Here is an 18,643-nt window from a genome sequence, read left to right on the forward strand (position 1 = left end):
AATTTGGGGCTAGGAAACAGATGTGCTCCAAGTCATTTGGGGCTAGGAGGTGGACGTGCACCAAGTCATTTGGGGCTAGGAGACTGATGTGCTCCAAGTCAGTTGGGGCTAGGAGGCTGATGAGCTTCGAGCCATTTCGAGAATTTGGAGGCTGATGTGCTCTAAGACATCCTCAGAAATATGAGACTGATGCATTCTGATGACTGATGTGTCTCTGATGACTGATGTGTCACTGATGACTGATGTGTCACTGATGACTGATGTGTGACTGATGACCGATGTGTCTGATGACTGATGTGTCACTGATGACTGATGTGTGACTGATGACCGATGTGTCTGATGACTGATGTGTCACTGATGACTGATGTGTCACTGATGACTGATGTGTCACTGATGACTGATGTGTGACTGATGACTGATGTGTGACTGATGACTGATGTGTGACTGATGACTGATGTGTGACTGATGACTGATGTGTGACAAGGCGACATGTGCTCTAAATCATTTGGTGGCTAAGAGATTGATGTGCTCTAAGTCATTTGGGGCTAGGAGACTAATGTGCTCTGACATCCTCAGGAATATGAGACTGATGCATTCTGATGACTGATGTGTGACTGATGACTGATGTGTGACTGATGACTGATGTGTGACTGATGACTGATGTGTGACTGATGACTGATTTGTGACCTCCATTGAACTGCGAATCAGAAGAAACTCGAGCCAAACATACGAGACTCGTGCATCTTGGACGAGTGTTGAAGCAGTGGTTATTTCTATGAAGAAGAAGCAAGTTTGGGCATAGGCGAGGAAGTGGAAGCCGCGCCCTGTACGTGATAATGACACGCTCGAGTGCACGGCAGCCTTGCAAGCTCTCTGTCGTCGGTGACTTCTATCGCTCGTGACTCCACTCAGGGTTTTGACCCCGCTTATCATAATATATAGGTTAGCAGTTTAGCTCATGATATGAAATTAAGCATGATCTGATGGATTATATAGTTTGTAGAAAGAATTCAAATAAATTTTTCATAAGTGCTTAATTTATCCATCCTATTGAATCACGGTTCATGTTCTGGGTTGATTTTACTCGTATATGACTCGCCAATAATCGTCTGATAAGGTGTTATTTCTGTATGATTCGTCAACATTTAGCTAGCTATTATAAGATGGATAAGTTACATTTAGCTAGCCTATATTCAGTAGATACTTTGTTTTTTTCTATAGTACCGTATTCATCAAGAAGTGGAAAACTTATGTTCGATGAATACGATGTTATTTCTGTAGAATTTATCTGCGTTGAGCGAGCCCCATTTACATACAGCTTTACTGGCGTCGCGCTGTCTGTCTTGCTTCTCAACTGCAATGTCTTGCAAGGCGTTCAGACAACGCCATGACAAACACGCTAATTTATGCAAATTATTTGTCCAGCTTTTGTTTTTGGCTACACTCAGTTCATTTTGATGCGTAATAATGACCCGTGTATTGACACGATGTCTGAAAGATGTTTTTCGCACTTATTTTTTCAAGTATTTTTATAAATGCAACTGTGTGTAATATTTCTGTCTTGAAAACATATTTTAACTACGAATCGAAAATGAACTCTTCAACTACTCCATTGAAAAGTGGAGTCAGACGTGAAGTGAGTGAACTTCAATGCATTACGGTAGTCGAGCTGCCCTTCCTCATACCATAATTTTTTCTGCAAACCTCTAAATGCCGTATGAGATCTCGCAGTGATTGTATTATTAATTATAATATTTTCTTAATAATTCAACGATCGTTTTCTTGCGGGCGTCGTGCGTTTATACCGACAGCGTAGTCTAAATTTCCAGCAATTCATGTTCAGCCTATCATCTCAGAATATAACTATCCGCAAATTGTAATTCGGTGAAAAAGTTCACTTTTTAATTTTGGTGATGAGAGAAAATTTATTTTGGTTATTATTATTCGTCGATCTTAACAGTTTAGGATGCCATCCGATTCGCTGTTTGATTATTTCATTTGAATATCTGCTTATTTCAGATGTTTGCACTATAATATTTCTCAGTGTTTTTTTTTTGTTGGGCAAAAAACAGTGTTGAAATTTATTGAAGGCTCCTTTTTTCGTACTTAATCATAATGCAGTGTTGTGTCTCTGTTTAAGTGTCTCTGTGTTACATCATCAGTGATTAAGCTGAAGATTTCGTGAGTATAATTCAGAAATGTTCACTCAAGTGCCCACAACTTTTTTGATCATAGATCGCCTAACTAAAGATATAAGTCACAGTTGGGAGTGAAGTGAATAACGTTATCAGTGCGCTGCGCCATCAGCATAATGGGCAGTAGAGGAGCGCCTCCACAGGTGTTTGGAGGCATGGTGGCCGCAGTACGGAAAAGGTACGAGGAAGGAGTAGGAGGAGGAAGGGGAGGAGGAGGGGGTGGAATAAGCCCCAGCGGGAAGCGGGTAGTTGCGCCAGCCTCCACCACCAACACCACCACCACCGCTGCCGCTGCTGCAACACCAAAGAGGTTCCGAGTTGCCACTAAAGTCAGTCTGAGCTCAGCGAGTGTCGCTCCGAGAGTTGCCTGTGTCCAGGGCACCGCCTCTAGTGGCAGCGTTGACCGTGTCTCCAGTCCTGCTCCTACTAGAACAACTACCACCAACAAATCAACACTTGGTAGCAACAACAAGAGAGTGAGTGTTGGTGGTTCTAGATCGTCATCGTTGCTGAGACGTCAAGCCTCAGATAGCGGTGTGTCGATCACTTCCTCATTTGCGGGAGACGAGGACATTGCTGGAGCAGCGGCGAATTTTTCGGCTCCGTCAAGTCCTGAAATTGACGCTAATTCATCTGTGATTGAGCTCACAAGTGAGAAACTGAAAGAATTAGACGAGTATAACAAAAGTGTCTTAGCTCAGCTTGCGGCTCAAACTTTCGGTGATGGTAATAACAGCTGCAGTAGTGTTTTCGAAGCTGTTCGATCTGAAGAAGTGACAGCAGAAGCTTTTAGTCAAATTAAAGACGACGCAAACTGGAAGACTGCCTGGAAAGAGCTGGCAGGTGTTACACCCTCCCGGAGACTCTTACAGTTGATGCGACGGCTGCAAGCCAAGTGGACTGGAGACCACAACACTACGTTATCTCACGCGACTTTAACGTGTTCAGGCGACGGAGGCAGTGCCAGGCCCTTCTTGAAAGGTTCCGCCTTATTAGACGGCGCGCGGAGAGTCGCAGTGGCATCGCCCTCGGGAGCTTTAATTGCTTCGCGTGGAGGTCACGTTAGATCGTACGTAAATACACAGAACTTGAAGGCATTGCGCCAGGATTTAATTGCTAATTCTGGCAAGACTAATACTGATCAAAACAACGAGTTAGTTTGCTTAACTACTGACACTAACCAACACTGGCAGCCTATCGATGTTCTTAACATGACTCATCAGCGCGAGGAAACAGCCCCGCCTCTCCGTCCTAATCGCAGCAAAAGCAGAGCCCCTATTCCCAGTATGGGGAGGCGAGGCTACACCAATTGTCAGGGAGACAACAAATTACCCCCAAGTCCACAGGTGGGACGCAAGCTACCATCAAGTCCTCAAGTGAATCGCAAACAAATGACAAGCCCACAACCCACTCGTAAAGAACAAATAATCCCCAGTGTGGCTAAAACTAGACCTCCTAGTCCTGTAACGTTTCATATGACACGAAAGCAAATCTCATCAAATTTTTCACGCGAACTGCCGCCCAGTCCCGTCATGTCTCGGCGACAAGCGACTTCAGCGCTACAAAGCTGCCCTCAAGTGATCCGTGTCCAGCCACCTCCTAGTCCCTGCTTGGGTCGTTCTCAGCCTCCTAGTCCCAGCACACAGAGACGAAACATGATGACGGGCCCCATTGTGGACCGAAGTGCGCCTTGTGCCTCGCCGCTACTGCCGCGTTCTCGTGACTCCAGCGCCATGCGCAGCTCTGACATCCACCATAATATTGGTCGATCTGTGAAGTCGCCTGGCCTCCCTCGTGCCTGCGCTCCCAGGGAACAAATTGTGCCTGCGAGAGGGCGGTGTCCGCAAGCAAAGTCTGCTATTCACAATCCACGCACGGCGAGGTCGCAAACTAGAGGGGATACCCAGCGATCGGTCCCTCGAGGGTCCTCACAGCCACCTGTACATCGCGGAGAACATGTAAATATTTCTTCACGGCTTCGAGAAGACGTTCTCGCTGCGTTTGGAGTGAAACTAAACGGCGTATCACGAACAACGCCACATCGTCCTTCTGTTTCTAACTATAATCATACGACGAGCATCGATGTACCAATCAATCCTTATCAGTACGAAGAAGACCGAAAACTTTCTTTGGATTCAAACTCGTCAGGTATCAGCGGCTGTTCTGATGATAGTCTCAACGTTGCCAATGATAATTTTATTGAAAATTATAATGACCGTCATCCAGAAATAGTGTCTGCTAGTATGGGCTTCTCTCCTCACGGTCACCTTACCCACACAATTTATGATCCTCACATTACAGACGAAGCAGATAATTTGTCGGTAAATAGTCACAACTGTGCTGGGCCCGTCCTGGCCGAGCGCTGTTTCCCTCAGTCGCAGACTGATTACAGCCAACCGCATGCGACCAACAAAAGACGGATTGCTTCCTCTCGCGCTCCCTCAATGCAGCCCAGCAAATCTGTGCCGGAATGTCCTATTAGTGGATTCTCAGATAGCAATACCATAAGCAGCTGCAGCAGCTCTGACAGTAATAAAGAAAACAAAAAACACCGCAGTCGGGTTCATCTTGGAGGAGATGATGCTAGCGCAACATCTTCTCATTTTGCTGATTCAGATTTGTCCCATAATACCGGAAAACCAATCAAAGCAACAACAATTAGCATTAATTTAGGACCGATAGTGCCACTGGAGAGCAGTGTTGCATTCAGCCGTCAATCTGCGTCTTCTAAGAAGTCCTTGCCTTCTCCGTCGCGACCATCCCCTTCTTCTAAACGTCCGGCACCGTCCCCCAACAAGTTGGTAACAGCGGGAAGAAAACAGCCGAGCCAAGATCGGCGGAGTTCCGAAACTAAAGCCAGTAAATATGAAACCAATCCTTCTCGTCGCGGTTCGCGTGAGACCATTGACCCTTGGAGCAGGGCGAGTAGCAGAAGCTCTGTTGCAAACGGCTACCGAGACGAGTGTCACGACAAGGTTTCTGGTTCCAATGATAGATTGAGCGGTAGCACGTTAGTGCGGACTGGTCTGCAAGACCGCCAGCAACGGAACTGTCCTCTGGTGCGTGATCACAAGCCCGTGTCACGGCTGGTTAGGAAAGGAACTTTCAGGATAGTCGATGTTCGTGCAGCCAATGGACAAGATATTGCACCTTCCGTGCGTTTGCGATACTTGATGCAGCGTGCGCACAGCGGCGAAGAGTCCGCGCATCTTACCGACTCCTCTTCGTCATCTTCTGTGGCGTGCAACGGCTCTCCACGCTCTAGAAAATTGCAGGTAATGTTTATTTTATGTACAGCATCATACTTTTTGTGGTCCATGGAAAAAAATGTTGAAATTAAATTATAATCGAGTATACCTCATCTATTGAACATTTTTTTATCGTTTGCTTTGCCGTGTCTAAATCAGTAACTGATAATTATTAACTATGTTTAAGAATGAACCAAGTCTAAGACAGTGATATTCTTACTATTTGCTACTATTACTGTAATAACGATAGGGTTTTTCAGAGCAAGCCAACTCTATGCATCACCGTGAGAATTATCGTTAGCAGCATAGTACAAAGCTTGCATGCAGTCAGGTATCGAGACACGATACAATTAATATATACTGACGCATATTAGATGGTAAGAGACATTTGTCGCCTAATTAGTATTGCGTATTTGAATATTTATCTTGAAATCGGCTAGATATGCTCAATACGGAATACATGTTCCTTAATGTGTTTAATGTCGCGCTGTATGTGTAGTTTGCGTGTTGGTGTTTGCGGCACACGCCACGCCCTGCCGCTCGTTCCTCCTACACTAACTCCAGCTCACCTATACTTTGTCCTATTCGTTGGCTCTATTCTTGCCCTTCAACTGCACAAGGAATCATTGTCGACATTACTGTATTATTCAATAATATCATACACTCTCGTATCAATCTATATTTAATCGTTCTCAGAACATTCACATGTAAACCTTCGAATATTTTTTCTGAAATTATCGATTTTAAGGCAACGTGAAATTGTATAACATATAACTAAGTCGAAATGCTGAGCTTTAAGTAGGATTTTTGCTAAAATAATTCATACATAACCTCGTGGTTGAGGATTATCGACAGAAACGTCCTTGTTGTTCATGATCATCGACGAGGATTTCATATTTGTCATTTCGCTGCTTCTGCGCAATGGAAAGAAGCCTGTCGAGTGCGGACCGTTTGTTACGCTGTCAAGTTTTCTGCCCATTGTTGACTGCGTAAACTGCATGCAGCGCTAATGTCTGCTCTTTTGTTATCTAAATGCCATAAGGTTTCTGCTTGCTCGAGCTTAACTTTATCGTTAGAGAACAAGTTGATGCCTGTGGATATACTCGAATTATTTTTTATTCAGAGTCTATCTCTAACCGTTTCTTTTCTTAGTGTTGGCTTCAATAATGCAGTCAAACTGTTTACATTGTGCGATCTTAATTGCGTTTTAGCAGCACAAGATTTCATCATTAGCCTTGTTCCATTGATGTGCACAAATTCTATAGTATGGTGAGGCAGCTTGCGTGAAATACGCGCATATAGCTCAAGATTAACGGTCGCATGTCAGCGGCGCATGTGATGGTGCTGTTTTTAACACTACAGCTACTACAAGTAGTTTATTAGCAGAAGCTTTTAGCAGCATTAATTTGTCGTTACGATATTGATGATGCTGCACGCCATAGGAGAACAAAATTAGTCTGCGGCGTCGAGGAAGCCCGTCTGTTTCAACGCGCAATGGCTTCATTAGCTTATGTTTCGGTCGGAGAAATACACGTGATGCTTGCTGATCTGATTCTTGGGTTTTTAAAATGTAGTTAATCTATATTGTGCATTATCGTATCAAATGGTCAGCTTTGGTTTGTGTATTGTATTAAAAGATTGTTTCCAAGCATGTAGGCTGAAAGCTACTGGTCAAAGTTGCTTGTCGCATCGTAATGAACCTAAAATTTTTCGTTCTATCTGATTAATTTATTATTAATTGCAAATAAACGCCTGACCACGTGCATGGCCGCAAGATTCAAGCAAGAAGAAGGCGTAAACGCATTTTAGTGATGACGTAAGTTGAAGGTTCTATTCATACCCTGAGCTCGCCCACCCATTGAGCAATAGTGCGGGTCTTGCAGGCGAAAGTGTTTACATTGATCATTTAGACTCCATTTGTGCGGTCATGTACGGCTCCAGTGGTACAGTTTTTTTACCTGCAAGTTGGATATTTATTTTGGTGTCTGGTTTCGTCCAGTGGCTTACACATGGCGACCTCTTCAAGGCCGTCCAACCGTGCCTTCTGCTCTCCACAAGCTGCGCTGCAATGATGCCCTCGAGATTTAATTGAGATTTTATTTCGGGTGAAAATCATTTGTGGACGCTCGTTGAACGATTATCGGGTAACGAGAAATCGACCATGATTTTTCTGGAGATTTTATTGAGATTTTATTTCGGGTGAAAATCATTTGTGGACGCTCGTTGAACGATTATCGGGTAACGAGAAATCGACCATGATTTTTCTGGAGATTTTATTGAGATTTTATTTCGGGTGAAACTCATCCGTGGCCACTAGTAGATCGATGCTGGGGTAACACTAAGACGGCCATGATTTTTCACCAGGGCTTCTTAGACCAATATGGACAGACGAAGCTATCGATCAATGATAACTGTCTCCAGTCGTTGGTATTATATAGCTTTGATTTGTCGTGTCGCTAGCCTTCAGCCAGTTGGATCACAAACATTGTATTTTTTGCTTATATTTTTATTCTAATGTTATTCAAATCGAATCTCTATCGATGTTTGCAAGTTCAATATACCTATGTTTCAGTTATGGGCTCGTCCAAATTTAAGTTAGAACCTCTATTCACCTACTAAACAAATTCTTGTAATGTAGTGTTATTTTCCATTACGTGTTTCAAACAACGCAAATGGATCTTTCATTCGTTTATAGATGCTTTCAATTACTCATTTTAAGTAGAATATTTATATTTAATCAGACTTTATATTGAAGATATGTGATATCTTTTTGTGGCACCCTATCAATCTATAGATTAATAAGTTATTTTAAGTACAATGGCAAGATTTACGTAGTAAATAAGATTTAATTTTTCTTCATATTCACGATAAGTTTTAGTGACATGCAATCAATCAAGAGACACTCCTGCGCTCGGCTGTCCAGCGTAGGTATAAGGCTAAATTGCCAGCTTCAGATTGCGGCGCACCTAACATTCATGGAGTATTGGCTACACTTAGAGATATGAGTGAGACTTTGTCCAAATAGCCATGCACTCTTTGTCCTTGTGCTGGTCAACCTGACCCAGTTTGGCTCGGTAAAAAGGAATATCAGTGCCACGTGTCTGAAGTGTATCAATGTTTGGACAGTATGTCCCATTAGTTTCTGAGTGTAGGCTTTAATCAGCGTCCTTCTTCACTGGCCTTTCATTTTTATTATGATGAATTTTCTTCGGCAATATATTTTTACTCATGCGATGTGGAGGCAGCTGTTGTCTGAACATTAAAGCGAGACCTTTAATTTCACGTCGACATCTGGCTTTTGACTTTTTTCTCTTGAAGCGTCGATGCCGTGCTCCTCTTCCTGGTCAAATATTGTCCAATTTTGAGCTTGCTGATCGTAAATATTTTTACGGATAGCTTTACTCGCAATAAGAAGTTTTTGGGATTGTTTTCAGGCAAAATTAATGATTATTGTGTCAGTGTTGTGTCTGTGCAAGACCTATTCTGAGCTGGAAAATTTGAATCTTGAGAATGTTTAATGCAGAAATTTCCATTTAAGCGTGGTGGATGAAATAAAATTGAAAATCATGCGAATGTGTTTTGATGAAGGCAAGCTACACGACAAAGATTTATTGTGCAATGTGCACCAAGTTATTTGTGAGCTGTTCAGGATTGAAACCTTTGTCACCGACTGGAGGATTTGACAGGCAACACATTTGTTTTCCAGCCTTGACTATTATTCTATGTGTCTTTATCAGTTGTAAGTTCGATAAAATTCATCGTTTCAATCTTTTAGATTGTTATTTTAGCATTCAGTTTATCCGACCCTGAACTTGGTTTTTACACATTTTATATTCATTTTGCAGGCTTGATGCTCCCTCATCACAATGTATTAGCAATGATTTAAAACAATTTAAACGCCATATCAGTTGTATCGCTCGTAATTCCGTAAACTGTTACTCGGATTTCTACTGCACGAAGTTGCAATTGTTGAACATCAATGCAGACACTGCCAGGTGACTGCGAGCCAGCCAGTCAGCATGCATATGACGCAGACTCACAGCCCAAGTTGGTAGTATAATAGACTCGTAATAGGTGTGATACTAGACATTTTATATACGACGTGCTTGCCCTTGTCTGGTCCCATCCTTCAAGTATTGGCCGAAAGAACTCGTTCTCTTTCAGCCTAATTCTTGCAGGTCTCGCGTGTTTCATCAGCGACGTTGATGTTGGAAGCTAAGTAAGTTGGAACAACATCAACGTTGCATCCAACATCAAAGTTAAAATCTAAGTAAGACGCTGATGTTGGAAGTTAAGTGGTTCAGCTTCTGGTATGTTTATTATAATTTTTTATTCTGCTTTTCAACAGCACTGAAACATACAAAAACTAATTTTGGGTTCCTATGCAAATGTGGAGAATTACGTGAATTATTTCCAAACTATTTATGTGCCTGCTGAAATACGTCAAATTAATTTTTCATCACAGAAATTTTCAGAATATTTGAGTTCTGAGATCTTTTAACCTGAAGTAACGTGGGCTATAATAACATACTTGTCGGCCATGACATGGTCATTTGATGTGTAATAAAAATCCTTTCAAAACAAGTTTCAACCGCCACAAGTTAGCGAGGATTGCAATTGCATAATATTCATTCTTCGGTAGCGCATGGTTGCGTTCTATTTGTGAGAGGTCTAAATGACTGTAACGAGTTTGAACTTTCAATTAGATTACGGAGGCGCTTCTAGTGCGCTTCAATTGAAAGCCTCATCTAGGTTGTCCATTAATTAACATTGCTGTCGCGCTCGAACAACTATCGTGTACCACATTTGTCCTCTATCACAGATTTCTTAACAATTTCGAATTTGTGTCGCCCTAGAAATATTATAATATCATAATCTTCTTGATATAACTACTATTTAGTTTTTTTATAATCTTACGATAACTTTTCATGTACGGCCATGATAAAGTTATGAAAGTTGAACGCATAATCGATCTGTTAGTCTCTAGAAATATTATAATGCCTCTCATAATCTTCTTGAAATAACTATTTAGTTTTTTATAATCTTCCAATAACTTCATGTACGGCCATGATAAAGTTATGAAAGTTGAACGCATAATCGATCTGTTAGTCTTACCACGTCGTTTTTTTCAAGTTCTGAACCACATCGTCTAAAATTCAAATTTTTTACACTGTCTCGCTTCCTGGAGGGAATGCGTATACGGCTTGTGCTGCTGGGATCATTGTTGCAGTCTTCATACCGGCTGCGCACATGTCCTGTGTTGCAGGAAAGGTTGCACCTTCTGAGAAACGTTCGCTTGTTAGCAAATACCTGCACCTGCTTACGTTTCCTGCCTGCAATAAGAGTATCCAATATACAAACTGCACTCACTGCTGCTGAAAACGTTCCATGAAGACACTTCTGCAGGACTTGGAACTAATTCGCACTGCGAATTTTATGATCTTGATGCTGTAGTATTGGAAAATTTAGTTTGTTGATCATGCGAGTTTACTTCTTTAAACGATAGTGCGATTTGTAAATTTTGCTAGTTTCCCTGTTTATGTAATGCCTGATAATTTTGTTCGTTAGTGTTCCTGCTGGATTGCTTCCTGTTCATGATTTCGTGTCTTTAAATTGCTGAAGTTGTTTTGCTTTCACCAAGTCCGTGTCGTTCATTTACTTCGTGCACTCGTCCCTGTTTGTTATAAGCTTTTTTGGTGCTATTGAGTTATAATTCATGCATTTTATTGCCCACCTTGAATATCTTGAACTTGAGTGTGAGGTTGTGCAGAAAAAACAGCTCTTGTCACGTGCGTCGCTCGCTGCTCGAGTTGCTGAGCGACATTCCATGTGCACCACAAAGTTACTTTATTGCAGCCAAGCTGCATTGCTTGCATTGCCACTGGGTAACTTGCTTCTAAACTTCTTGTGGCCAAATATCTGAAAATGAACCTAATCTCATGCATTTGTGAATTTAAATTTCATTAATTTATAAATTCATGATCACGAATTTATTATTTGAATGGATCATTTCAGCACTGGGGTTTTGAACTAAATTTCATACTCGTGGAATAAGATCGGTCGATATACAATCGATTACATGTCAGGCATTACAATCGATTTTATATGTCTTCCTAGTTGTTGGAGATCTCGTCATACGCCGTACTTTATAGTTGAAGATTTAGAGTACGTTTGCAGTATACATAACTTTCCGTAAAGTTTCTTGGTATGCTTGATACAAACGTCTCGCACTCGATGCTAAGTGATATCTATCTATTATTAAATGGGTATATTGGGAATTATTTTAATTGCCGTTCATTGTCCTCCTCATCAATGGAATTTGTTAGACAATTAACATTGTTATATAGACGATGCTTATCGTTACAACTTGCGTTGTTCGATGTAAATTTAGTACACTGAATATCAGTCGAGTTTTTGACAATTGGGGAACGAACCAGCTTTATTTTGGTGCCATTTTGTTGACGGTCACCGCGCGACGTACCATTAATTAAGCTGCCCACTCACTGTCCCTACGTGAAAGTTTGTCCTGTGGACAGACGAGTGTGCCACAAGTCCTGCATTGCGTGCGTATCTCTTCGCATGACTCAGTCTCTGGTACTGTGCGATCAAAATTCGCACAAGTACTCTTAGCGGCCTAATTGTACATGTACAGGCTTCAGTACATGTAGAGGCTTAAGTACTCGTAGCGGCCTGAGTACATGTAGAGGCTTAAGTACACGTAGCGACCAATTTTTAGACTGGTAGGTGGGTTTAGCTTGAAAAGTCATTAGTGATTCACATGCTGACCGAGTTACGAACTCGTAAATATTATTGATATTACGATCTCTGATCAGCATATAGGTCTAGATAGTACTTAAAGTTTCGTGTGAATTTCGGCAACTTCCTAACGACGGGATTTTTTTTTTTTTTTTTGTTGGTTTATTACAAACCTCGAAAGCTAAAGTTTATCTTACGCTTACGTTTGATTTTACTTGAAGTAAAAGCTGATCCTTAAATGGACCGAAATGGTGGCAAATAAGTACAATCCATTTTATTTTATATAAATGAATTTGTAGAAATGGACACAAGTTTGGATTGTCTCACGCGTTAAAGTGATCATGTATCAAGTACCTTGTTTTACGGCTCGTGTGAAGATAAGATACGTGCATTAAGAATTGTGATGCAAGGTTGGTTATCGTCGAGAGCAAATATCTCAGGTTGCGGTATCGATGCTACCGACTGTCATTGTGTAGCTGGAGGCGGCAGGACAGCAGCTCCATGCTGTCTCTGCTAAACTGGATGACCTTCGCTGCACCGCCTTCTCCTCTCCTCCGCCTTTCGCTTCCTCTAGTGGCTCAAGGCGGCAGGACAGCAGCTCCATGCTGTCTCTGCTAAACTGGATGACCTTCGCTGCACCGCCTTCTCCTCTCCTCCGCCTTTCGCTTCCTCTAGTTGCTCGGCTTCCTCTACTCCTCTGCTTCTGTTAGGCAATAATAACAATAAAACCCACCGTCGATTATCATATTTAAATAACAACCATTTTTTTCATTTTTTCCTTTCGAGATTTACGCCGCTTAGGTTTGGGTAATTTTTAAGGGTTTATTTGTTGATATCTTTTAATGCGTTCGGGTGATCGCTGAGATTCTGATCTACAAAATATGTGTAAAAATGCTGTGTGTAAATTTACCGAACTTAACTGCATGGCAGCACATGAGTTGCACGAACAATAAATAGTGAAGCCCCGACACTTGGCCCAGAATTTCAATGAACACTTTTCTTTTCATGGCGGTGCCCTCAGCGCTGCCCGACGCAGCTCCAAGTCTTGACGCATTCTACTCCCTGACCTTCATGATTTCTTTCCATACAATTGACGTACAGTGCTGTTGAAAATAAACTTTGTTGAGGACTAGAAATATAATTCTTAAACCGAGAGTTTCAAAAGCTTACATGGCTATGCCAACACGTTTCTGTAGAAACAAAAATTGACATTGGTCGATTAATTTCGGGTTATATTTTTTTTGGGGGTGGGGTAACTTATAGAGAACGGCATGTGGGTTCAAAATAGGTTATTAATTTGTAAAGTTGTTCCATGATTGATTTTTAGTTGCTCATTTTGTTTTAAGATATTTCAGGACCTTTACGACGAAATTATTCTTGAATTAGACTAAAAAATATCAAGACATCATTGTTTTGCTGTGAAAGTTATCCATCAGTATTCGTTTTTAAATGATGAGGCTGGCGCCCCTCGTGATGAGGCTGACGCCCATCATGATGAGGCTGACGCCCATCATGATGAGGCTGGCGCCCCTCGTGATGAGGCTGTCCCCCTCGTGATGAGGCTGGCGCCCCTCGTGATGAGGCTGTCCCCCCTCGTGATGAGGCCGGGGGAGCCCACACCGTCACGGAGGAAATTGAGTGCCACGGGCGGGCGGGGCGCGGCACTGCTGGTGCGATGCCAACTCTGGTGCTCGGCGCTGTTCGTGCTTGACGCTACCGCTGTATGCATGACATTACAACCCTACCTCGGAGCAGAGGTAGGCAGTAGCGCGCTACATGTAGCGGTAGCGGCGCTACATTTAAGCAATTGTAGCGGTAGCGGTAGCGCCCGCTACATTTAGAGCATGTAGCGGTAGCGGCCGCTACATTTCAAAGTAGCGCTGCCCAGCTTTGCCTCAGATTAACGAGGAAAACCTTTTCCAACCAACGATGCACTTTAACCTGGTGTATTTGTCGTCCTGACCTTTTTTGGCCCGGCAAAAGGGCGTGTTAGTTGTCGTCCGCGTTCTGATCACACTGTGAGTAAGAAATTGTGTCACAGTTTGGACGATATTACCCAGCAATTTTCTGAGTGTATTGTGGTTATACTGGGTAAGCTATATATACCACTACGGTGATAATAACACACTAAGCAATCACAGACTTTAGCTTGAACTGAATGCTGTCTGAAGGTTGATTTAAATATTTATGACTCGTGTTATGTGGATGCGCCAAGCAATGTTTTTCAATAAATACTAAAACTATTATTACATTTGATTTAATGTCTCATAAAATCTAAGATGAGTTATTATTTATGTTATCTGTGCTGAATCTGCTAATCATGTTCACTAAATTCATTTGCTGAAATTAACGTTGCATTTAGCGGAATTTTTGATGAATCATCTTTTGATTTTCTGAAGAACTGAGACAATGAACAAATTATAGAAACATTTTGATCAATCGTAATAATTCATGTTTCGAATTTACGTTCTGCGAACTTTTCATCGGAAAACAAAAATCAATGCTACGATATTCTGTAGCATATTCTTCAAGTGTTTCGTGCATTAATGAATGCTCACCCCTTTTTCTGCGAACGACCCTTTGCCTTTCCTGACTTCAAACTTGACCTGCACCTCATGAAGTGATCCTGTCTTCTGCGAAATCTTTCCCAAACATTTGACGCTAGTGAGAAAAAGTTCACGTCTAAATTTAGAACATTCTATCCTAAACGTCATTCGAGACTTTCGTGGATGTCTGGCGCCGTGACTAGCCTAATTTTTATACTTTTCATTGCAATATTTTGAACACGTAAATCGAGCGAAAAAGCACCAGATTGCAGCATAAAATACAACAAAAAGAATATTCATAATAAGGAAAATTACAACAGCTTAGTCACACTGCGATTCTATTATTTTCAACTATCATTTGCCTGGTTCGTGTCACAATAATTTTTACTGCTCCTTTCGTTACTGTGAAGTTCAAAGTTGTATTGATTCATATTCATATCCCAGATGCTGCTAGGTCACATTCGGAAAATGGAATGGGTCATGATGTCCAAATAATGGCAGACTTTCTTACCGGCGGCACGAATAAAGATATATAGCGTATGAGAGCCACTGATACGCCCTTATTTTTCCGGGCCAGACTGTGTCAGGATTATCCACAGCAGGGAAAAAAGTGCATCGCTATTTGGACATCGCTTCGCTCATTTCTGAGTGCTTGTTTGGTTTCGCCAAGAAACTATAAAAGGTTCTGGTGTGATGCCCCCGCCGTATCTATGATACGGTTCTGGGAAAGGCCGTGATGCAGAGACGAGTTTAAGGAAGACGAAGCTTTATTCATTTACTTATTTTCGGTTTGTTTTAATGTGATTGAAGTGAATACTTATACAAACGTTTAAATAGATGTGAAAGATATTATATGCAGAAGTCTGAAGGTAAATCTGAGATTATTTTTAGATGTATGAACATGTATAATATTTTTTGTGAAAAAATTTTCCATCTGCAGATGGTAGGAAATAATTTTGATAAATTCAGCGCGAGTTTGTTTTGAATTGCCAAGTCATTAGACAACAAAAAGAGCGACGTTTAGAGTAAACGAAAACTAATTGTTCTCATGGATGACAGGTGAAGCAGAGCTTGCTTTTTTGCGTTGAACGCATCACTTTCACATTTGGAGTTAGTGTTTTCTGAGATTTTACGATGTCGATGTTCAGTGAGGCAGCACGTATCATTCAATGAAATCAAGTACTAACTGGTGCAGATTTCTCACATTAATAGAGAAATGTAACTTCCAATTTATGCTCCGTAAGTTGAATATCTTTCACACGTATTTTTTTTTTGTGGTAAAGAAAGGCACACAATTCTTACTTGCCGTTTTATCGTTGACCCTAGTTAATTAAATTAAAAGTTGAATTAAATGTTTTCGCCGTTGTTGTTATAATTGCATCATCCGTGTTAAAGTTGACGTGAGACGCGCAGTTCCGTGGATATTTGAGGGACGAGTTTAACCGAGACTTTTTCGTGACCACCAGTGTCTTATGACGTTTTAATTCACTACTAGTTCATTTCTTTTTCATTTAGAAATGTAAACTAAGAGCTTGCATTTTTCTTTTGAACCAATTTGAGCTCTGATTGAGTCTGCGCAATGCATTTCTTTATTTCTCCTCGATCTGATGACAGTTAATTATCATGCGTGCTGGTCCATTTGAACTGGTTAAAATACGAGTGTTAAATGAAAATATTTAATCCTGCTTTACGTGCAAAAAGAAGCAGGAGGTAATGTTTCGGTAAAGTTTCGAGAAATTCCATAAAAATTGCGATGCTATACTTTAATGTTTGCAAATTTTAATAGAACCATATTATTATTGCAAATTTTGCAATATTTTATTCATTTTCGGATGATATTCCTACTATAAATATTTGGTTGAATGACTGCAAATTGCAAAATAGAATGCAATGTACCTAGTATTATATACATTATATGACATTCCATAATAGTATGTAACATCATTGATATTAAAATATAACATTAGAAACATTGATAGTACCTTTTTAATCTGAAAGATAATAAACCTTTATAAAGTAGACAAACATTAGCGGCCTTCAAAGAATATTTCAGGTTGCCCGAAAATAAAAAGTTTTCTATCCAAACAACCATAGAAAATTTATTGAGTAGGGAAGCTATGGCGCTCATACTAGCACATTAGACTTGAGACTTATTACGCGACTTCCCGCCTTGAGCATTTCCCCCCCAATATTAAGAGTCTTTTTTGATTCACTAAATATCATAGTGGTAGCTGAAAAATAGTTATTATAGCGTTATTCACCATCACTCTTACTTGCGTAAGCCTGTATACTACTCTGACAAAAGCGTATGCAAGCGGACATAGGGTAGACAATTTGAGACAACGTCGTGTATGTTAAAATTCAGTGTGCCGGGGTCAACATAACCTGCATAGGTCAACGCTGTTATCGCCAATCTGTCGAGCTTGTTATCACTTGAGGAAGCTTCTCTACGACAGTTGCAAATCACTACCTGCTCTCAACTGTTCAGCTCCTTGAAAGAACATGATTTCCTTGTTAGTTCGATGAGCATATCAGGTATGAGGCCCCTGGCTTGTCCATTTCAGCTAAAATGACTTACTCGGCGCCTCTTATAAAGATTATAGTTCAAGTGCGACTGCCTCTATCGCGTTATCCTGACGGGTGCATGACTACAGTGTCATATGAATCACTATCAATGCGGTGATTGTAGCTCCTATCAAATTGCCATTGATAAGCGTCTTTTCTGGTAACCACGGCGTGTTTTGGTAATATTTTTTGATTGCCCAATAAAACGGTTTATTGGAATCGTATTGATGATTTATGAATCATTTTTTGTACCAGCCCTCTGTCGTAATTCATATTCTTTGAGCATATTTTTTTAATGCAATCAAATTGTGGCATTAGTAACATTTTAGCAATTTTTGTAATTGATTTTTTTGTGAATTTTCATGCCATTACAGAAACAAAATAAACATAAACAACAAAACAAATAAACAAAAATCATATGATTTTTACCCCAAATCAGAATTTTTTAAGGACTTACATGTAATACGTTAACAAAATAAGTATAGTGCGTATTGCTTGCTGTTATAACAATTTTAATTATAATTGAGCTTTTATTTGTTGAGAAGTTTGGTGAGAATTGGTTGACACCAGTTCCTCCGTAAAAATGTGCTGTAAATTTTCTATAATTTTTTATTACTTAGGGTTAATGAACTCAAAATTAAAACTCAAATTTCTATTTGAAATACTGATTGTTGTAGCGTGATACTGATTAATTAGCTGATTCCAATAATTTATGTCGATGCGCGTTGTGCATGCGTCAAATAACTTATGCTTGTGTTACGTTATAGAAGATGCTTCCCCATATATATTCTCGTATGGTTGAGCTGTCTCGCAGATGACTTAACTTCAGGGAGATGACGACTTCAGTTTAACACGTTGACTACGAAGTGGTAAATATGCGTACCACGAAATGTATTTCTCCAGGACGTAGCGGTGCATAATTCAGGTTGCCTAAAATTGGCCAAATCCGAGAACAAAAAAGGCCGATAAATCAAAATATACTAGTTTATTTGTAGGTTCCACTATAAAAATTCCATTGATTTTCTTTTTGCAGTATTTAAAATTTAATTAGGAAGTACCCCTATCATAAATTTTAGCTGGCCAACGCAATTGAGAAAAACTAAATCACGGAATTTGTGCGGAAAAAATGACCGTCTGGCAACCCTGTTTAAAAACAGTACAAAAAATGAAATAATACTACAAGATGAAGCAATCGTAGTCAACGTGTTAATCTCCTTAATAAATGGCTATGACATGCCTATAAAACAATTTGAGCAATTTATTATGATCTTACTAATGTGCAATCTATAATAAATAATTATGACAATCAATTGAAAGAGAATCGGTATGTTTT

General features: G+C 40.6%; 1 protein-coding gene across 3 annotated transcripts in view; it reads left to right on the top strand.

Moving 5' to 3' along the window:
* The first annotated feature begins 2,043 nt into the window (after window positions 1–2,043).
* The window catches only part of LOC108679338, a 43,302-nt gene continuing 26,702 nt past the window's right edge, over window positions 2,044–18,643 (top strand). For 2 of the 3 annotated variants that reach the window (XM_047882709.1, XM_047882710.1), the window contains exon 1: window positions 2,045–5,470. In XM_047882709.1, coding sequence (XP_047738665.1) covers window positions 2,312–5,470 — 3,159 coding nt within the window. In that variant the 5' untranslated portion in view covers window positions 2,045–2,311. Of the gene's footprint in view, window positions 5,471–18,643 lie in introns of all 3 variants that reach the window. The other variant, XM_018167940.2, reaches the window with a different exon arrangement.

This window comes from Hyalella azteca, unplaced genomic scaffold (assembly GCF_000764305.2).
Source record: "Hyalella azteca isolate HAZT.00-mixed unplaced genomic scaffold, Hazt_2.0.2 contig11111, whole genome shotgun sequence".
Lineage (NCBI taxonomy): Eukaryota > Metazoa > Arthropoda > Malacostraca > Amphipoda > Hyalellidae > Hyalella > Hyalella azteca.